Source organism: Thamnophis elegans, chromosome 10 (assembly GCF_009769535.1).
Source record: "Thamnophis elegans isolate rThaEle1 chromosome 10, rThaEle1.pri, whole genome shotgun sequence".
NCBI lineage: Eukaryota > Metazoa > Chordata > Lepidosauria > Squamata > Colubridae > Thamnophis > Thamnophis elegans.
The window spans coordinates 68,659,536-68,681,800 of record NC_045550.1 but is presented as its reverse complement, the minus strand read 5'-3'; the positions used below and the strand labels follow the sequence as shown (position 1 = coordinate 68,681,800).

The window sequence follows — 22,265 nt, the reverse complement described above, 5'->3', positions numbered from 1 at the left end:
AATCAACATTGGCTGCTTTCTTTTATTTTTATTTATTTTTTCCTCGCAGTAATTACCACCCGCTTTTCTCTGGCTTGGCTGAGCTGAGGCTCTCCTCTGCGGTGGCTTTTTGTTCCTCAACATTATTAAAACTGCCGAAAGATTAGGCAGAATGTCCTTAATTCTCTTCAGAGGATCTGCGGTCCCCTAAATGATATTCTGGGCGTGTTCCGCCCTTCATTTGAACATTTGCTGAATGTCCAAAAGCTTCACCCCTTTCTCTCTTTCTCTCTCTTTGATCCACAGAGCGACGACCGATCCACCATCTCACCGAATGCACCCACTTCTCAAACAGGTAAACAAGGAGGTGGCCCAACGGCAGATCCATACGGAGATCAAGGGGAGGGCCCTGCTCGGGATTCGGGATTTTGTCGGGATGATCATACGGGTGGACCTCGACTTAACGACCGCCCTTGAGCCCCAAGTTTCTGTCGCTAAGCGCAGACAGCTAAGTGAATTTTAAGCCCCGTTTTACTACCTTCCTTGCCGCAAGCGGGTGACTGAATCACTTGCTGTTGTTAAACGAGTCGTACGGTTGTTAAGCGAATCCGCCTTCCTCATCGGCTTTGCTTGTCGCAAAAGGGGATCACACGATAAAGGCGACCGTCATAAATACGAGTCAGTCTGCCTTTTGATCGCGTGACCCTGGAGACGCTGGAACGGACGTAAGTGTGAAGAAGGGGTCCCGCCCTGTTTTCCAGGGCCCCTGTAACTTCCAAACGGTCACAAAATGAACGGTTGTAAGTCGAGGACTGGCTTTAATGAAATTGTCCATCACTCGGCCTGAGGGAGAGAGAGAGGAAGAGTAAAGTAAAGCAAAGTAATAAGTAAAGTAAATACCTTTTCACCTCGTCCTTGTGAGTTAATAGGAGACCAGCTAATGTCTAAAGGGAGCCTTGTTCCCTGGCTGGCTCCTTCCCTGCTTCTCTCCCACGGCCCTCCCCAGGGATGGGCTTTTATCCCATAGCAGCCATCTCTCACCACCCCCAACCCAAATCCTCTTCTCTCCATATTTATTTTCATTTTTTCTTTTATTTATACTTTGTTTTGTTTTTTTCTTTTATTTTTTCTTTTCATTTTCATTTTATTTATTTATTTATTTATTTATTTATTTTATTACTTTATATACTTTACTTTTTATTTTACTTCACTTTTTATTTTACTTTACTCTTTTTTACTCTTTACCTTACTTTACTCTTTACTTTACTCTTTACTTTACTCTTTACTCTTTACCTTACTTTTTACTTTATTTTACTTTACTTTTCTTTACACTTTACTTTAACTTTACTTTTTACTTTTACTTTACTTTTTACTTTTACTTTACTTTTTACTTTTACTTTACTTTATTTATTACTTTACTCTTTACTTTACTCTTTACTTTACTCTTTACTTTACTTTACTCTTTACTCTTTACCTTACTTTTTACTTTATTTTACTTTACTTTTCTTTACACTTTACTTTAACTTTACTTTTTACTTTAACTTTACTTTTTACTTTTACTTTACTTTTTACTTTTACTTTACTTTATTTATTACTTTACTCTTTACTTTACTCTTTACTTTACTCTTTACTTTACTTTACTCTTTACTCTTTACCTTACTTTTTACTTTATTTTACTTTACTTTTCTTTACACTTTACTTTAACTTTACTTTTTACTTTAACTTTACTTTTTACTTTTACTTTACTTTTTACTTTTACTTTACTTTATTTATTACTTTACTCTTTACTTTGCTCTTTACTTTACTCTTTACTTTACTTTACTCTTTACTTTACTTTACTCTTTACCTTACTTTTTACTTTATTTTACTTTACTTTTCTTTACACTTTACTTTAACTTTACTTTTTACTTTTACTTTACTTTTTACTTTTACTTTACTTTATTTATTACTTTACTTTTACTTTACTCTTTACTTTACTCTTTATTTTACTTTACTCTTTACCTTACTTTTTACTTTACTTTTTACTTTACTTTTTTTTACACTTTACTTTAACTTTACTTTTTACTTTTACTTTATTTATTACTTTACTTTTACTTTACTCTTTACTTTATTTTACTTTACTTTTTACTTTGCTTTACTTTACTCTTTTTTACTTTACCTTACTTATTACTTTACTTTACTTTATCCTGCATTGACATCTTTATAAGTAACTCAAGGCAACGAACATACCTACTACTCCTCCCTCCTTGTATTTTCCCCACAACCACCACCCTCTGGACTAGGCTGACCCAAAGGCACCCAGCTGGCTTCCGTTCCTAAAGCGGGACTAGAACTCATTGTCTCCCAGTGAGCTCCTTTGCACCCATTGCTCCAAAGGCACCAACCGGCTTTCATGCGCCCTGGGAAGTTTGCAAATGGCGATCGCATCACCCGGCATACTGCAACCAACATGCTCTTTGCCAAACAGCCAAATTTCCATCGTGTGACTGTTGGCGGTGCTGCAGTGGTCATAAGTGTGAGGATAGCTTCGAACAGTCTGTAAACAAATGGTTGTAACTGTAGGACTACCTATAGTTTGGTTCTAAATTGATATAATAAGGATTTTGCTTTTCTTCTCCCCATTCTCCCCCCACCCCCAACCCTGCCACATCCTTCCATGCCCCCCTTTAGTTCACCTCTCTGCCCCATATCCTGGCCCAGCCGCCACCCCTTCCTACAGAGCAACTCCCCAGCGCCCCGACAGCTTCCTTTTCCGAAACGCCACCAGAGAAGAAGCAAATCAAGGTAACTTTTATTTATTTCTTTGTTTGTTTGTCAAGCATGTTTGTTTGATAACAACAGTGGTGGGTGGCAGGCGGTATACCCCGGTACAGACGTACCGGAGCCTGCCCGGAGCACCGGATACTGTTCCGGTACGGTGCTCTGGAGGGCCCACCCGCCTGCCCAAGCTCCTTACCTTAAGGCTTCTGCACTTCCACGCACGTGCATGATGCATACAGCACCTGCGCAACGCTCCGCTGAGCAGCTGGAGTGTCGCGGAGGTGGTAAGACGCATGCATACACACTGCGCGCATCCCTGTAGATGCCACCGGGCGGGATCCGGAACCCACCACTGGCTAACAAATATAGGTATGGACATAAACATGAGCAAATGAAATGATTACAAATAAATGGGGACAGTAAGATAGGGACGGTAGGCACACTAGTGCACTTATGGACACCCCCTTTACGGTCCTCTTAGGAATGGAGGGTGAGGTCCACGGTGGACAGTTAAAGGTTAAAGTTATGGGGGTTTGAGGATGTAACAACCGAGTCGGGTAGAGCATTCCAGGCATTGAACACTCTCTAGCTGAAGTCGTATTTTCCACAATCGAATTTGGAGCAATTTACCTTGAGTTTGCATCTATTGTTTGTCCCTGTGTTATTACGGTTGAAGCTGAAGTAGTCGTTGACGGGCAAGTTAAACAGCCTCTCTTGGTTCAACCCAGGGGGTCCAGGCTGTGTCCCAGTGTTTAATTCTAAAGCCAGACCACCTTTCAATTCTTGTCTGCATTCTGCATGAATTAAAAAGGATTTATGACGAATGGGTATTGTGTAGCACAATGACACAAGAATAATGGTGTTCCCACATTGGAAAAATGGACTGTGAAAATGTCAGAATTGTCAGAAATGGCAAAACTGAACCGTTTTTTAAGAGCCAAGGTGGCGCAGTGGTTAGGGTGCAGTACTGCAGGCCACTTCAGCTGACTGTTATCTGCAGTTCAGAGGTTCAAATCTCACCGGCTCAAAGGTTGACTCAGCCTTCCATCCTTCCGAGGTGGGTGAAATGAGGACCCAGACTGTGGGGGCGATATGCTGACTCTGTAAACCGCTTAGAGAGGGCTGAAAGCCCTATGAAGCGGTATATAAGTCTAACTGCTATTGCTATTGCTGTTTGGTCAAAGAAAAATATTTTTAAATGAATTGATTATGGATTGGACGGTTAAGAAAAGGGCAGATTAAATGAACACAAAGCATTTAACAGGGAGGCTGTTAAGTGGACTGAGTTGCCTAGGCTAAGTTGTAAATATCCTCGGAGTTGTAGATATTCCCATGCTGGCTGGGGAATTCGGGGAGTGGAAGGCCACTTAGTTTAAGATTGCCAAGGTTGCAAAACGCAGATTTAGATCAGTAGCGAAGATTTTTGAAGCTCCTTCAATGGACATGACACTACAGTGTATCCTTAATCTACCTGCCCTGTGATGAGGATGGTGATGGCAGTGATATTGAGCGTTCTTGGTGATAATTTTGCCTTTTCCAGCTGTGACGTCGCTGCCTGCTTCTTCATCAGCTCCGGTTAATTGCACAGATGACGTCAGCGATAACCATAATTCCACCTTGCTGGAAGAAGACGTTTTGGTGATAGAGCAACTGCGGAAAGTACGTAATTGAAGAGACGGTTATTTTGTTGAAACACAACATTTGTGTTCTGACCTAGGCTTCCCCCAAAAGCACGAAGTCCCGACAAAACCCCTTTTATTAAACAAATGTGAATTCCTCTCATTCACTTTCAGCAAAGGCCTGGCAAACAGTCTTTCGAAGGTGAATTTGTGACCACAGATCTTATCTATCTTGGAAAGCAGCCATGTAAATATTTTCCAAATGAGGTGCTGTGCAAGGAAAGGCTGGGCACAGAAATTCACGGACAGATCTTTACACTCCTGAAATGCAGTTGTTAAATGAATCACCCCAGTTGATAAGTTAATAACACGGTTCTAAAGTGAATCTGGCTCCCCCCCCCCCCCCCCCGTCTTGGCGTGGCAAAAGGGGATCACATGACCCTGGGATACTGTGCAGCTGTCACAAATATGAGCCAGTGGCCAAACACCTGAATTTTGAGCAGGTGACCATGGGGCTGCTGCAACTGTTCCTGCGTTTCACACACAACGGACATAAACCACTTTTTTCAGCGCTGTTTTCACTTTGAACAGTCACTAAATGAATTGTTATAACTCGAGGGCTATCTGTAAACTACAGGTAGTCCTCAACATACGACCAGAATTGAGCCCCAAATTCCTGACGTTCAGGGAGACATTCGTTAAGTGAATTTTGTTCCATTTCATGACCTTACTTGTCACTGTTTTTTTTCCCCAATTCAAAGTTTTTTATTTTTAAATATAAATTTCCACATATGATAGAAACCAAGTGTTGACTGGATCGTCCCTTTGACATCCTCTCCTTTACCTAATCCATTTTACATCATTGCTTGGTTTTCACTTTCAGCCAAATTATTTTCTTCCATTATTTTCCATTTTTTTATACTCATTTTTTTCTTAGTACATAATATCATCAATTGCCCCTTCAAAAATTGCACCAAATTATCATTTCATATTTCTCTATTGGTTTATTTTACCATAAACAATATCTATCCTCTAATTAAGTTTTAACAGAGAGAGCATTTCTTTCAGTTTTTTTCTACAATTAACAATATACTATAATTTTTGTAATTAGTTGCATAACAATACCAATCATGCTACTATTCCCTTTAATCTACTAATGCAACTCCCCCCCCCCCCCCCCCCCGTTTCTTCCTCTTTTATCCATTTTCTCTTGGGCTCTCAAGAATTCCACTTTTAATCATTTTTCTTCTCCTCCTCCTTTCCCCTAACCTCTTTTTCCTGTTTTTATGGTTGTAGTAACAGCTTGTCACAGTTGTTAAGTGAATCACTGCTTTTGATAAGTTGGTAACCCAATTGTTAAGTGAATCTGGATTCCTCATTGAGCCGAGGTGGCGCAGTGGTTAAATGCAGCACTGCAGGCTACTTCAGCTGACTGCAGTTCTGCAGTTCATCTGTTCAAATCTCACCGGCTCAGGGTTGACTCAGCCTTCCATCTTTCCGAGGTGGGTAAAATGAGGACCTTGATTGTTGTTGCGGGCAATATGCTGACTCTGTAAACTGCTTAGAGAGGGCTGAAAGCCCTATGAAGCGGTATATAAGTCTAACTGCTATTGCTATTGACTTTGCTTGCCAAAAGATTGCCAAAGGTAAATTACATGAGCTTGGGGTGCAGCAAAATGTCGTATATATGAACCAGTGACCAAGTATCTTAATTTTGATTGCATGATCATGGGGATGCTACAAACGTTGTTAAGTGTGAAAAACGGTCATAAGTCCATTTTTTCAGTGCCGTTGTAACTTTGAACTAAATGAACTAAATTTGGGACTACCTGTAGTTAACCTTCTTTTGTTTTAACAATCATTCTGCCCTCTTTTTCCCAGAACATTGAATCCCGGTTAAAAGTGTCTTTGCCGAGCGATCTCAGCGCAGCCTTAACGGATGGCGTGGTGCTTTGCCATTTAGCCAACCACGTGCGCCCTCGTTCTGTCCCTAGTATTCACGTGCCCTCGCCTGCTGTCGTAAGTATCAGGGGTGGTCGGATACAGTTAGGAAAATTGACTCTTATTCCTCTTTCTCTTTCTTTGGAATTTTACTCGGCTCCGTATATTCAAGATTGCATTTTTGTAATAAATGAATATGTATAAAGCAACGTCAAATCAGTGCCAGCCGTGGGCAGCAGCTGCCAAAAAAGCCAACACAGTTCTAGGCTGCATAAACAGAGGGATAGAATCAAGATCAGGTGAAGGGTTAATACCACTTTATAAGGCCTTGGGAAGGCCACACTTGGAATACGGCATTCAGTTTTGGTCGCCACGATGTAGAAAAGATGCAGAGACTCTCGAAAGAGTGCAGAGAAGAGCAACAAAGATGATGACTGGAGGCTAAAAAATATGAAGAACACTTGCAGGAACTGGGTATGTCTCGTTTAATGAAAAGAAGGACCAGGGGAGACATGATAGCAGCCTTCCAATATCTCAGGGGTTGCTACAAAGAAGAGGGAGTCAAACTAGTCTCCAAAGCACCTGAGGGCAGAACAAGAAACAATGGGTGGAAACTAATCAAGGAGAGAAGCAACTTAGAACTAAGAATTTTCCTGACAGTTAGAACAATGAATCAGTGGAACAACTTTTTCTCCAGAAGTTGTAAATGTTCCAACACGGGAAGTTTTTTAGAAGACGTTGGATAATCATTTGTCTGAAGTGGTATAGGGTTTCCTGCTTAAGCACGGGGTAAGACTAGAAGACCTCCAAGGTCAATTCCAACTCTGTTCTGTTCTCTTCTAAATAATTATGAAATGCAAGTAAAAGAAATTTATTTTTGGAGGTTGCAAAACAGTGTGTCCCATTCTTGCCTTAAGTGTGGTCAATGCCGGAGAATCCTGGTGTCATCTCACACCGTGTGGCTTGTCATCTTTGACCCACGTGCTGTAGCTCTGCCATCACTACCAGAGACTTAAGAAAGCTGCTCCTGGTGAATGCCATGTTCTTCTTTCTCCCTTCTGCAGCCTAAATTAACCATGGCCAAGTGTCGACGGAATGTGGAAAATTTCCTGGAAGCCTGTCGAAAAATAGGTGTGCCTCAGGTATGAGAGGAAGCCTTCCAATTTTTTTTCTTACTCTGTGGACATATTTTGTAGGCCAACTTTTTAGATAACCCTGGGATCCCTGGTGCGCTCTGAGCTTGATTGCTTTCATGCGGACAGTACATTACCCAACTAGGTAACATCATCAGGGCTAAATGGGAGGGTGGGGGAATTGCAAAGTGGGGGAGGAAGAGAAGAGGGTTGAGGATTGTGAGCTCCTTGATGCTTTCTGAAGTGGGCTGTCTTCTTGCAGACATTTCACGACCCAACTAAGTAACATCGTCAGTGCTAGAAGGTGGTGGGGAGGAGGAGCAAAGCAGGAGGAGGACCGTGAGGTCCTTGGTGCTCTCTCTGAGCTTAGTTATTTTCACACAGACATCTCAGGACCCAACTAGGTAACCTCATCAGTGCTAGAAAGAAGTGGGGTTTGTAGAGAGGAGGAGGAGGATTGTGAGGTCCTTGGTGGTTTTCTTGCAGACATTTCATGGCCCAACTAGGCAACATTATCAGGGCTAGAAGGGTGGGGGGGTTAGCTTTCTTTAAAACCTCTTTGGGGTGTTTCAGAGCCGAGGTGGCGCAGTGGTTAAATGCAGCACTGCAGGCTACTTCAGCTGACTGCAGTTCAGCGGTTCAAATCTCACCGGCTCAAGGTTGACTCAGCCTTCCATCCTTCCGAGGTGGATGAAATGAGGACCCGGACTGTGGGGGCGATATGCTGATTCTGTAAACCGCTTAGAGAGGGCTGAAAGCCCTATGAAGCGGTATATAAGTCTAACTGCTATTGCTATTGCTATTTTAGCTCACCTTCCAAGAACCCATACGGTTCATGGCACTAATTCAGAATGGAATACACCCCCGAAATGGTACTACCAGGCATTAGAAGACAGGTACAAAAGGAAGGAGGGAAAACAAAACAGAAAACACTCCTGTCCTCTTCAGCTGCAGCTAAACTACTTGGGGGGGATGTCTTGGACTACTGTTCCCATGGTCCTAAGCCAAGAGAGCATTTGGCCATGCTGGCGAGGAGTGATGGGAGTTGTAATGCATGTGTTTCAGATCTAACGTCAGCGCCGTCTCCTGAATGGACGGGAAAATAACCGAGTAAAATTAGATAACGGTTGCATCTGGCCAGCCTGATAATCCTGTTTTTAACCTGATTAATGTCTTTTTGTTTCGCATCCTTGTGGATGGAGGGACGTGCCCAAGTCCACATTTCCAGCGCACGGAAAACTAACCCTCTCTCTCTGTTTTCTTGGTCTTCTGAATTCCTCCCACCAGTGTCAGCGCTTGGACAAAGGGAGGAGGGGACAAGCCCTGGGAGCAATTCAGAAGACCCTGCCGGAAGCTGCCCAACTAGGATTTCTTCCCGTTGCAAGCCGGGTTGGGGTGAACACCGGGAAGCCATGAACTCCACATGTGTAAACCTGTTGCAATTGGCATCACCACAATTCTGGAAGGACCTGAGATAAAATCGTCCTGCGGTTTTTGTTTTTTCAAGAGGCAGCTGGACTTTCTGGTTTATCTTTGAAGACGTTTCTCTTCTCATCCAAGGAGCTTCTTCCGCTCTGACTGGATGGTGGGGAAGGGAAGGATTGACACTCCTTGCAGACAGCTGGTCATTTGCATCCTTTTAGAGAGACGTTGAGGCCACTTGGAGTTTATCTGTGTCCTCAGGTGACCCTCAGGATTCACATTCCTTGCAGACAGCTGGTCATTTGCATCCTTTTAGAGGGTCATTGAGGCCACTTGGAGTTTATCTGTGTCCTCAGGTGACCCTCAGGATTCACATTCCTTGCAGACAGCTGGTCATTTGCAGCCTTTTAGAGGGTCATTGAGGCCACTTGGAGGTTTATCTGTGTCCTCAGGTGACCCTCAGGATTCATATTCCTTGCAGACAGCTGGTCATTTGCATCCTTTTAGAGAGACGTTGAGGCCACTTGGAGGTTTATCTGAGTCCTCAGGTGACCCTCAGGATTCATATTCCTTGCAGACAGCTGGTCATTTGCATCCTTTGAGAGGGTCCTTGAGGCCACTTGGAGGTTTATCTCTGTCTTTGAGGTGCAAATGGGGGTGGAGCCTTCTCGGAGCTGCTGAAAGGACCGTGTTGTAAACTTGAGAGACCGCCTGCTGCCAATTACCTCCCACAGACCCATTAGATCTCACAGGGTTGACCTCCTCCGGGTGCCATCTACCAGCCAATGCCACCTGGCTATTACCCAGGGGAGGGCCTTCTCTGTGGCAGCTCCGGCCCTCTGGAATGAACTCCCCGCAGGGATTCGGACCCTCACCTCTCTCCAGGCCTTCCGAAAAGCCGTCAAAACCTGGCTTTGCCGGCAGGCCTGGGGGTGATGAGTTCCCCTCCCCTCTCGACATGTATGGTTGTGCGACTGTTGTCTACTTTTATTATTTGTATTCTGTCTTTTATGTTCCCCTTTTTTTCCCCCTTGAATTGTTCGCCGCCCTGAGTCCTCCCGGAGAAGGGCGGCATACAAATAATAAAATTCTATTCTATTCTGTTCTAACTGGAAACAGGTGATGTCACTAAGGCTCCACCCCCATTTGCACCACAGGTTACCCTGAGGATATAAACCAGTGTTTCTCAACCTTAGCAACTTGAAGATGTCTGGACTTCAACTCCCAGAAATTCCCCAGCCAGCGAATGCTGGCTGGGGAATTCTGGGAGTTGAAGTCCAGACATCTTCAAGTTGCCAAGGTTGAGAAACACTGATATAAACAAACCTCCAAGTGGCCTCAAGGACCCTCTCAAAGGATGCAAACGACCAGCTGTCTGCAAGGAGTATCAATCCTTCCATTCCCCGCCATCCAAATCAGAGCTGAAGAAGCTTCTTGGAGGAGAAGCGAAACATCTTCAAAAGAAAAAAAACAGAAAGTCCAGTTATCTCTTGAAAAAAACAAAAAGCCCCTTTTTGGGGACAACCGTGATCTGGATGATGGAAAATCTCCAGAGAGATTGAGATGAGGTCCTGTTAAAAGGTTTTTAGAGCTGAAATCTTGCTCCGAATTGCTTTGAGCAAGATACAGCTAGTCCTTGAGTTACGACCACCAGGGAGCCCAAAATTCCCATCGCTAAGCAAGACAGTTGTTAAGTGAGCTTTGCCCCATTTCTGTCAAGCACCAGAAGAAGTCGGGAGTTCCGGTCGCTAAACAGACGGTTGTAAGCCGAGGACTTACCTGTACACGGTTACAACATGCTTTGGAAGACTTGTTTTTACATCATCCAGAATCCTGGGATGGAGATGGGCTGTTTCAAAATGTGACGTAAAGCTGCCTTTCATCGTTGACTGGTGGAGTTTTGGGGGTCCCCTGATCCCCTTTTGCGACCCTCTGACATGCAGAGTCAGTGGCGGAAGCCAGATCCATTTAACAACCATGTCACTAAAAGCCTGTGGAGTTTCTCCGTCATCCAGATCACAGTTGTCCCAAAGGTGGTTTTTCTTCCCCCCAAAAAGGCAGCTGTTTTTCCTCCAAGACGTTTTGCTTCTCATCCAAGAAGCTTCTTCGGAACTGTGAGGCCGTCCGTGTCACTCGCTTCACCACGGCAGTGATTCACTTAACAACGGTGGGAAAGAGGGATTGCAAAACGGGGCAAAACTCACTTAACAGCTGTCTTGCTTAGCAGTGGAAGTTTTGACTCGGTGTTCTGACCCAGCTCTCCAAACATGGCAAACCCTCTGAAGTCCATTATTCCTTTATTAGAAGCGCCGGCAGCCCCAGCAAAAAGTTTCTCTCTCACCGCAGGCTAAGAATTTCGTCCATTCGGAAGATGAATAGTTGTCTGTCCCATCTATTCATCTCCGCCCTCTGCCTTTTATCCCCAGAGCGAGGGTGGGCTTCCCTAGCAACAGTGGCTCTTCCTTCCCAAGGACCGGCCCATAGATTTCCACTGCTCTCCTCTCCTCTGCCTTCTGCACATCCATTCATCAGGCCCATAGATTTCCACTGCTCTCCTCTCCTCTGCCTTCTGCACATCCACTCATCAGGCCCATAGATTTCCACAGCTCTCCTCTCCTCTGCCTTCTGCACATCCACTCATCAGGCTCATAGATTTCCACTGCTCTCCTCTCCTCTGCCTTCTGCACATCCACTCATCGGGCCCATAGATTTCCACTGCTCTCCTCTCCTCTGCCTTCTGCACATCCACTCATCCGGCCCATAGATTTCCACAGCTCTCCTCTCCTCTGCCTTCTGCACATCCATTCATCAGGCCCATAGATTTCCACTGCTCTCCTCTCCTCTGCCTTCTGCACATCCACTCATCAGGCCCATAGATTTCCACTGCTCTCCTCTCCTCTGCCTTCTGCACATCCATTCATCAGGCCCATAGATTTCCACTGCTCTCCTCTCCTCTGCCTTCTGCACATCCACTCATCGGGCCCATAGATTTCCACAGCTCTCCTCTCCTCTGCCTTCTGCACATCCACTCATCCGGCCCATAGATTTCCACAGCTCTCCTCTCCTCTGCCTTCTGCACATCCACTCATCAGGCCCATAGATTTCCACTGCTCTCCTCTCCTCTGCCTTCTGCACATCCACTCATCGGGCCCATAGATTTCCACAGCTCTCCTCTCCTCTGCCTTCTGCACATCCACTCATCGGGCCCATAGATTTCCACAGCTCTCCTCTCCTCTGCTTTCTATGAATCCACACGTCAGGCATTGGATCCAGCTGTTCCTCCTCTTCCTCATCAGCCACCCCCAGACCTGGAGGCTCTTGACTCTCCATCTGAGGGCTGACGGACGGCCCAGGCTACGCCTCCATCCATCTCTCTCTCTCTCTGCCAGCTCCATTCCCTCTTCCCCCTCGGAGCTCCCAGGTTGCCCTGATGCTGACCCTCACTCCCACGCCTCCTCCTCTGATCTGGCTGCTGGAGGGGTCGTCAGGCCACAACACTCAGTGATGGTCGTAAGTCAAGGACTACTAGTACAATGATTGAAAAAATGGAAGCGTTGCAACCTGGCGAAGGGCTTACCTTGGGCAGCTTCGCAGAGTCCGCCCGGCCTCCTGACCGAGCTGCTACTAATTTTTTTTCTGTCTGTTTTCCCTTCCTGCTGCCCCTTCCCGACAGGACAGCCTGTGTTCCCCTTCTGACATTCTCCAGCTAAACCTCAGCATTCAGAGGACTGTGGAATCCCTCCTCTCTCTGGGCACAGACTCCGAAGAGCCCAGCCTGGTGCTACTTTCCACTCAACTCTGTGCTTTCGCGGCCTTTTACTGTACCCTGATGCTTCTGGTCTGTGTGTTCTACCGCTGGGTCTTTTTCCTCTGAGACAAAACGAAACAAAAACACAACACACAACAAACACGCACAACCTTTGCCGGTCACCTACGCCTGCTCCTCCGAATGGGGGGGGGCGCAGGCTTTGCGCTTTGCAGGAGACGGCGCGGGTTCAAATCCACCCGCGAACGAGAGCAAGGGGTCGGCAACCGTTTCATCCCAAAGCCGCCACCCCCTCACCCAGTCCTGCCCCTCCTCTGCCTCTTGCAGGGGGCGCAAACCGAGGGACACGACAGCTGCGGGGATGGCACTGGCCTGCCAGTAGGCCACCACTGTCTAGGAGACCCCAGCCTCTTCCCCGGCCCCTCTTAAGAACTTCGCCGAGGGTCAGGGCTGACCATCTGTCTCCAGCCATCCATATTTAGCCCTGTGGAGCCGGATTTGGCCAACAGGCCTCAGGTTGCTGACCCCTGATCTCAAACCTTTGTATAGTTTTAAAAAAACAAGCCCTTGCTGTGTTACGCTGGAATGCTTTACGGAACGGAAAGAAAACGGGAATGCATGGATTTATTTTAATTACACGACTAGATATTTTTGTAAAATGGGAAGTTTCAGGTCCTGGAACACAGGGTAGAGATGATAAGGGAAATTTTAGCTGTCCAGGGTGTGTCTGTCTGTGTGTGTGTGTGGATGCCAGCTGGTTTGTTAGGAGGTGAAGACAGCGGTTGGATCCTGCTGGTTTAACAACCGGCTCGGTGATCGCTGCGTGCGCAGTTTTAGCAAAACTTACCTTCCGCGTTACTGCTGGGGGGTAACACAGCTGAGGCATGGAAATCCGCTCGGGCGCGTGAATCAGCTGATTTATTATTTATTAAATATGTCAGTCAAGCATGCAGGCAGCCACAGCTGATCATCTGAGCGAACGGTTCGCTCCCAGCTGATCGGAGTCAACCGGTTCTCTTCCAGCTGATCATCAGAGACAACTGGTTCGCTCGCAGCTGATCGTCGGAGAGAACAGTTCGCTTCCAGTTGATCATTGGTTCGCGCGAACCGATCCGAACCGGTAGAATGCCACCCCTGGGTGAAGATGCTTGGCCATCTTCCTTGGGGTACCATCCAGGTTTTTATATATATCGAGGTTTAAGCAGCTACAGGTTTTTCTCCCAAGGGCTCAGAATAAAAAACACCCTTTAAAAAAAAAAAGTCGAAGGGGTTTTTAGGGACTCCTTGGCTGCTCCTGGCGAATGTCCCCTAAAAGAGATCGAAACATCCTGCCGTGTCTCCGGACGCCCCAACTTTGAAATAACAGCAGATGTTTTAGAGCTGGTGCAAGGCGTCTCCCCGGGGATGTTATAAAGAGGAAACTCCTCAAAGTTGGGTTTTCTTTTAAAAACAAGAAGAAAAACTTAACACAGTAGAGTAGAGCGAGCCCTCACCCTGGCCTTAACACCGGCCTCTGCTTGGAGAAATCCCTCCACGCTTAGGCAGCCTTGCCGAAAACTTTCTCCTCTCCGCACTCGGCCTTTGATGCTCAGGTGAAGCCCAGGCTGAATCTTCTCAGCCCAACAAAGGAGAATTATTTGTAGCTCAGGGTTGAAATGAGGGGGGGGGTCCTCGGCTTGGTGGTTTTCTTGCAGACATTTCGTCACCCAAACTGGAGTGGTGCGGTGGCCTAGGGGTGGAGCTCTTGCCTCACAATCAGGAGGCGGTGAGTTCGATCCTAGGTAGAGGCAGATACTTCTCTCTCTGGGCACAAGGAGAATATCTCTGCTGGAGAAAAACCTCTGCAATGGCGACAGGAAGGGCATCTGGCCAGTAAAACACTCAGTTGCCCAGATTCCACCCCACAAGGGATTATGGGGTCGTTAAAAGGAGATGACGATGATGATCAGTGGTGAGACTCAGCCAGTTCAGGCTGGTTCGGGTGAACCGGTTGTTAAATTGCTGGCTGGCCTCGCCCCTTCCAGGAGTCCTTCCCCCATGCCCCGTTTTGGCTCCCAGGTAAGTACAGGGAGGCCTACTACACCCAAAATGCCCCGCGGCCTGATTTTGCTCCCAGGAGGCTGCAGGGAGGCCTACTAGGCCCAAAACTGGGTGCAAAGGGGGGGGGGTTGCTGCCCCCGCAGGCATTTTTGCTCCCAGAGGGTGCAGGAGGCCGAGTGCTGCCTGTCACACCCCTCTGGCCACTCCCACCCGGCCGGTCATTAGGGCAGTTGTTAAATTATTTGAATCCCATCACTGATGGCGAGGATGATTTCATTACCCAAACTAGCTAACCGCATCGGGATGTAAATATACAAGAGAAGAAAGCCCTTCGCCTCCTTGCACTGATGATGTTCCCTAGTAGGGTAATGAAATGTCCGCAAGAAAACGACCCAGTCCAGGACCCCCGACTCAGCCTTTTTAATGCCCTGTGGTGCTTTCGACTTTCTCAGGGAATCCTGTGGCTCTCTCTCGGCAGGGATCTGAAGGCTCCAGGAATTGCCTTTGGCTCAGCCGAATAGGACAATCCTCTCTGGATTGCCCTGGCTGGCCCAGTGGGCTACCACCGCTGGAGACCCCTCAGGGCTGGCTTCTCTGCTCATCCACCCTCTTTCGCTGGCAGCTTAACCGAGCAAGAGCTCTGAGCCTGCTCTCTATTCTCCTCTTGGCAGAGGAGATGTCCACCTTTATAGCAAACTGACCCGTCAGGTCCCACTTCAACCTGCAGAGGGGATTGTCCCAATAAAATGGAATATTTGTAGCTCGGGGTTGAACGGTGGGGTCCTTGGTCCTCTCTGAGCTTGGTTGTTTCCTTGCAGGTGTCCCAGGACCCAACGAGGTAACCTCATCAGAGATAAAAGGGAGGAGGAGGAAAGGGATCAAGACTGTGGGGCGCTTGGTGTTCTCTGTGCTTGGATGTTTCCTTTCAGACGTTTCATGACCCAACTAGGTAACCTCATCAGCGGTAGGAGGAAGTGGGCTTTGCTCTCTGTTTATCTACCAGCAGCTTGCTTATAGACAGCAAACCCCACTCCCTTCTAGGAATCTAGGGTGCTTTGGCCACTCACCCCCAGGCCGTTCCATTGACACCATTGGAGACGTTTCTCGACCCAGCTAGGTAACGGCATCAGGGTTAGAAGGGAGCAAGGCACGATGGTGCTATCTACTTGTGTACTGAAACTTCTACGTGAGAACAATCGATCTCCGAGAGCACCAACCACGTGAAACACGCTTGTTGAAGGTTTTTACAAGCAGGTGCGGGGAAATGCTGTGCAAACCTATTTTGCATTAACCTTCCTTGCATAATTCCTGGATCGCATTATTAATAGGCAGTTAATTATTTGGGGTGTTGGAAGGCCGCTGACTCTTCAGTGGGAAACCTTTAAGGATTCCCTGCATGGTTCTGCAGCTGATAGATTCCCCCCCCCCCTCCCATTCCGCATATCTCTTGAATTATATTTCTTTTTCCTCCGTAAAACTCGGTTTGTTCTTGCTAGGGCTTGTAAGCTGGTGACTTTGGCTTACCTGAAGCTGGCCGAACCAGGCTTGTTGCTCATACAGCTTTAAATCCGAATTTAGGATGTTGGTTTTTTCCCCCCGGAAGTCACCTAGCTCAGTGAGTTCCCTTCCTCAGCTGGGCGGAGATTGAAGAAGAGCAATCTGTGGAAGAAATCTCCCCCTGCCAACCCCCGGGATCAGGCCTGAGTGCTTACAGGTCACCCCCAGGATCAGGTCTGTGGTGCCCCAAAGAAGGAAATCTCTTGATTCCCCCAAGCGTACTGGAGAAGGGTTTAGACCAGGGGTCTCCAACCTTGGCAACTTTATGACTTGTGGACTTCAACTCCCAGAATTCCTCAGCCAGCAAACATGGCAACTTTATGACTTGTGGACTTCAACTCCCAGAATTCCTCGGCCAGCAAACATGGCAACTTTATGACTTGTGGACTTCAACTCCCAGAATTCCTCAGCCAGCAAACATGGCAACTTTATGACTTGTGGACTTCAACTCCCAGGATTCCTCAGCCAGCAAACATGGCAACTTTAAGACTTGTGGACTTCAACTCCCAGGATTCCTCAGCCAGCTTTGCTGGCTGAGGAATCCTGGGAGTTGAAGTCCACTAGTCTTAAAGTTGCCAAAGTTGAAGACGCCAAACTGGGGGCCTCATCCCACTACTGGCCCAGGGCTAGTTGCCACAGAGACGAGTCATAAAGTTGCCAAGGTTGAAGGCCCCTGGTTTAGAGCAGTGTTTCTCAACCTTGGCGACTTTTAAGTCCTGTGGACTTCAACTCCCAGAATTCCCCAGCCAGGTTGAGAAACGCTGGTCTAGAAAGAACCATTCTGCATTGCCCAGACAGCCAAGAAAAAAGAATTAGGGCAATGGGTTGGTTAGCTAGCTAGCTAGCTATAGTTAGTTAGTTGTAGGTAGTCCTCCACTTACAACAGTTCGTTTAGTGACTGTTCAAAGTTACAACAGCACAGGGGGGAAAGGGGGGGCTTATGACCGTGTTTCACACTTAAGACGGTTGCAGCATCCCCACGGGCACATGTTTGGCAACTGCTTCACATTTATGACAGTTGCAGTGTCCTGAGGTCACAGGATCCCCTTGGACGACCTTCTGGCGAGCAAAGGCAATGGGGGAGTCAGATTCACTTAACAACCGTGTTCATACCTTAACAACTGCCGTGATTCACTTAACAAGTTGTGAGTTGGGACAAAACTCGCTTAAGAAATGTCCCGCTTAGCAACAGCATTTGGGTTCCAATTGTGTTCGTAAATTGAGGACTACCCGCTTAGTTAGTTAGTTAAAATGCTGCCCATCTGGCTCTCGGGCAACCTCTAGGCATCTTACAACAAGATTAAAAAAAAACAACGTCCAGCACGAATGACTTGTGTAGAGTTCAAACTAGCTACTTCATTGTTTCTCTGCCTATAATGCAGGAATCTTCCCAGCTTTTGCCTGGGAAAAATGAAATATAAGGCTCAAAGGCATCCAGGGGTCCCCTCCAGCAGAGCTGGCTGAGGAATTCTGGGAGTTGAAGTCCACAGGTCTTGTTTAAGCTTGCACACCCTGCCTTAAGCTAAGAACCAAATGCCTCTTGCGTTTCACCACACGGTCCTTTCAGAAATGGTGTCAGGCCGTGATGGCAAATCTATGGCACGCAGGCCCAAATTGGCCCATGAAGACATGTTGCTCAGCACGCGGCTTTGTATGTCTTCCGGGTTTCTGGCACGCATAAGCGCAAAATGATTAACTCTCCTTTGTATGCACAAACACCGAAAACTGGTGTGTGCGCATGAGCGCCAGGACCTGGAAATTTGGCTTTTACAGAGCGTGGCCTCGACAAGCAGGCACAATGTTTGCACACAACCTTTCGGCTTTTCCGGAGTGTGATCCCTGCGCACATGTGGCAGTGCCAAAAACTGGCTTGTGCATGGATGCCAGCCAGCTGATCGTCGGGCGTACATTGGCGCTAGAACCCAGATGTTTTGCTTCTCTGGAGCGCAGCCTTGACAAGCGTGTGCAAATATTTCCACACCACCTTCTTGGCACTCGGTGCCGAAAAAGTTTGCCATCACTGCTGTAGAGTCCACTTGGGGCATGGGGGGGTGGGGGTTGGGCTAGATGACCTACAAGGTCCCTTCCAACTCTGTCAATCCGTCTCTCGCCTGCCTGATGGTGGGGAGGATTGGAAGGAGACCATGGGACTGATCAGCAAAGATTCAAAATCGAGACGGGGCTGAAGTGAGCCCCGCGCACGTTCAGTTTTCCAGAATTGCTACTAAACCCGTGGTTCTCCGTCTTCTCCTCACCAGGGACCTCTCCTTTAAATATCTTTTGTGGCCACGGACCCCCGAGACTTTAACTCCAGATTTAAATCATAACTTTTTTGGTGGGGGGAAGCTTTCGCTGACCTCCTGTGATGACGTCACAAGCCCCCACAGGTGGAGACCCACTGAGCTAGGCCAAGCACTGTCTGTCTTGGCGCACCAAACATTTCTAGATGGGGCCGTTTCGACGGACGGTTGATAAGAAATGAGCCCACGTGCCAATCTTCCAACCGGGCAGAGCTAAGGGGGCATCTCGGTATATCCGCCAAGCCAAAAATAATAAATCAAATAAAATGTCACTTTTGCACACCTGGTGAATGAATTTCCACCAATGAGAAGGCTTCTCTCTGTCTTGTTTTCTCCGTACTTGATTCTCCCTAGAAAACCCACCGCTAATAAGAGTTTGGCTTTTCTTTCCCCTTTGATGCTTGCTGCGCACGCCTGTTTTGCACGATTCTCTTTGTACACCTCTCTCTCTCTTGTCGCCAGGCTGGTGCGGGCTCTGTTGCTTTGCTGGGCTTCGTTGGTTCAATAAAAGTCACCTCCAAATCCGGCTGGGTGGTCCTTGTTCACTTGGAGTCCGAAGAGGGCGGGGGGGGGGTGGATCTCACGTCATGAAGCGAACTCTGCAGGAGGCTGGCTTGCACACAACAACCTTGCTTGCACACTCACCCACCACGTGCAAGGAAGGCCAGAGAAAAACCCCTCTGGTTTAAAAGATCTCGGGCTTTTCTTTCATCGAGATGACACGTGAATAATATATCTTGCTAGTCCGCCTCTTGATAAGCCGTAGGCTGAATACATCAACAAACGGAGAAAACCCGGTTCCTTTTTTTGGGAAAAGCACCTTCGGGACTCCGTGCATTCAACCCCCGGCATCCCACCCTTCACCCACGCTCCCCCCCTGTCCAAATTTTAATTTCGCCTCCCTGTTCTCCTATCCATTTTTCATCCTCATCCTTTGTTTTATTTTTTCCCTCCCCCCATTTGTGTCTCCGTGTGTTGTGTGTGTGTGTGTGTCTCCCCTCACCCCCTTCTAGGAGCGACTGTGTTTGCCTCTCCACATTTTAGAAGAGAAGGGGTTGACGCAGGTGGCAGAGACTGTGCAGGCCCTCCTGGAATGGGCCCCCCCAAAGCAACACCACCTGGCCGCTGCCTAAGGAGGAGCCCCGAGAACTTCTTCCCCCGGGCTGACGGAAGGAGGCGAGTGCGGGTGGCGCTTCTCCAAGCACAGACTGTCTTTTGTGTTCGAAGAGCGACCGCCAGGACCCCAAATTTCCTCGTGGGAGGCTTTTGCCTTTTCATTTCTCCACTTTTTTGGGGGTGGGGGGGTGGGAGAGAGTTTCCACCAGACCTTCGCGATTTGTAAAAGTGGGGTTGTTTTTTTGGGGGGGGAGCGGAGGGAACGGTGCGAAAACTCCAGGAGCTCCTGGGCTTCCTATTGAAATCTCATCCTGGGGGAATCTGGGCAGGGGAGATAAACGAAGGCGGACTTTTTAAACCCCACGACTATAGAAATGTGAGGTTCCTGGTAAGGTTTAACATGGAGGGAAAAAAATCCATATTTGTTTAGTTTCGTTTTGCACTTCTGCTCCGGACAATCCCGCAGATCAGACCAGCTCTGGAAGGACCCCAGCGACCATGGTCCTCAGCCAGTCCTGAATCCTCTTATACCTTCTGCTTCTGTTGTCCTTTTCCCTCGTTGCTTCCCATGGAGACGTTTCTTACAGGAATTAAACAAAAACAAATGCATCCATGGGTTTGCAAGGCCTGTGCGACATTCAGCACAATTCGATCCCAAATCAGCAAGTCGGAGGCCTGAATTGGAGAGAATCTGGTACGACATTAATATCACCCCTCAAATGTTTCACTCCCCCCCGTCCCATTTAGCAGCACAAAGGAGCTGAAGCTCGAGTGATAAACGTTATCCATGATGCCTGTGAAATGAAGAAGGAATGGGGCACAGCTAGATGCCCTTCTGGGTGCTTGAAAGAGCAGCTTTTTCCTCCCCCCCCCCAAGCAACTGACCCAATCCAGCTTTTCTCCTCTCTTCCTTCTGTTCATCTTCCTAGTTTTCTTCATGAGCTTTTATAAAATGTGAGATTGAAAACCACTTTAGCACTTACTTGGAGAGGGCAATTGGGAAGAACTCTTGATGTGAACCAAGCACGGTTTGGATCCGGTTGGAAAAGCAGCTGCAACACCTTCAATCTGCCCGGAGCAGAATTTTGCCCACGTGGAAAAGAGAAAGCTGAATAAAAATTGGAAGTTTTTTTCATCCTGGAGATGGTGCGGCGGGCAGAAGAAACGAACCCCGAGCCTCTGCCGGTGGGCGAGAATTGCAGGCTGCATCTCTTCCAACTGAGACCCTGTTCAAATTCATCAGGGGTGTCCAAACTTGGGAACTTTTAAGACTTGTGGACTTAAACTTCCTGAATTCCCCAGCCAGCCATGCTGGCTGGGGAATTCTGGGAGTTGAAGTCCAAAGTCTTAAAAGTTCCCAAGTTTGAACATCTCTGAAATAGCTCCTCCATCTTTTTCTTTTTTTTTAAGTACGGTTTCCACTCTTGTAGACAATCCCAGTGAAAGACACTTCTTGTATTGTGAGTGGGAAAGCATGCGCTCCGGGGTTTGAATAGGATTGGGGCAGAACTATCTCCAACCTTGGCCCCTTTACGACTTGTTGGACTTCAATTCCCAGAATTCCCCCAGCCAGCAGAGCTAACTCTCTTGTCATCCCTTCCTCTGCAATCTCTCCACTTCAGGAGGTTTAAGAGAAGAAGAAACGGACACGGCTAGATGGCTGGGGAATTCTGGGAGTTGAAGTTCACTGGTCTTAAAGTGGGCCAGGTTGGACACCCCCCACTGTAGAAGGAATCCTGTGTAATAATCCCTAAAGGAAGCTGGATGTTTTAAGGCGCCTGGGAAGAAGGAGTGCGCAATTGAAGGCGTTTGTAACCATCAAATTCCTGATTAAGTAGCAGGAAATGCATCGGCTGGGAAGTCAAAATTTCGGTTGGCCCGATTCAGCTGCCGGGGAATGAAGTCCCCGTTCTCAGTTGTTGCAGGACCGGAGAACTTTTAAAAACACACACGGTTTGCATGTGATTCAGATGTGTATCTCGGACTCATAAGTGAAGCCAAAGCTAGTCAAGGTGGCTCGTGACAGGTGTGCAGTGTGGAGGAGGTAAAAGCATGGTAGATTGGAAGGACTTTGGGAATTGATCCACAGCACGGTGATTTTTCCCCCCCCCTCTGTTTAGCTGCAGGGCCCCCACCTGATTTCCGATCAGCCCTGATTGTTTTGAAGCTCCTGTTTTGCTTCTCCAAGCTACAAATAGGCTAGGCTTCCGGGGCTTTCTGATTTCCTCCCTCCTTGCCCTTTTTCTTCTCCACCTCCATCGCTCTTCATTTTTTATTTCTGTCTCTTTCTCAGCACGGCCGGCTTCTGCATCCGTGTGATATGCTTCAATTTTTAAGTTGTTTTTTTTAAAAAAAAAAAAAACACTGGCCTCCCTTGCCAAGGTCACACCAAGTGTCCCCTTCAACGGCCAAAGAAGAGCATCCGATTGCAATCCTGTGTGGTTTTCGTTACAGCTGCTTCTAGCTGGCAAAGCTCTTGAGGTGGCTGGCGTTTTTTTTTTGCAGAAATGGCTTTGTAGGGAAAGAGATGCACGAAACGCGCCAGAGTCCCGAAGGTCTCATTCTTCTGCTTTAAAACTCAGTGGTTCTTTCTCTTCAGAGACCCTCGCGAAATGCAGCTTTTTTTGAAGGG

The 22,265-nt window shown here is 47.3% G+C and overlaps 1 protein-coding gene across 4 annotated transcripts in view; it reads left to right on the top strand.

Annotated features, from left to right (window-relative positions):
- Nucleotides 1–20,223, top strand: part of LRCH3 (leucine rich repeats and calponin homology domain containing 3) — a 104,686-nt gene extending 84,463 nt beyond the window's left edge. For 3 of the 4 annotated variants that reach the window (XM_032225165.1, XM_032225164.1, XM_032225163.1), the window contains 6 exons: nt 286–334; nt 2,650–2,763; nt 4,280–4,398; nt 6,240–6,377; nt 7,364–7,441; nt 19,531–20,223. In XM_032225165.1, coding sequence (XP_032081056.1) covers nt 286–334; nt 2,650–2,763; nt 4,280–4,398; nt 6,240–6,377; nt 7,364–7,441; nt 19,531–19,650 — 618 coding nt within the window. In that variant the 3' untranslated portion in view covers nt 19,651–20,223. Of the gene's footprint in view, nt 1–285; nt 335–2,649; nt 2,764–4,279; nt 4,399–6,239; nt 6,378–7,363; nt 7,442–12,527; nt 12,801–19,530 lie in introns of those variants that run through there. The other variant, XM_032225166.1, reaches the window with a different exon arrangement.
- The last annotated feature ends 2,042 nt before the right edge of the window (nt 20,224–22,265 follow it).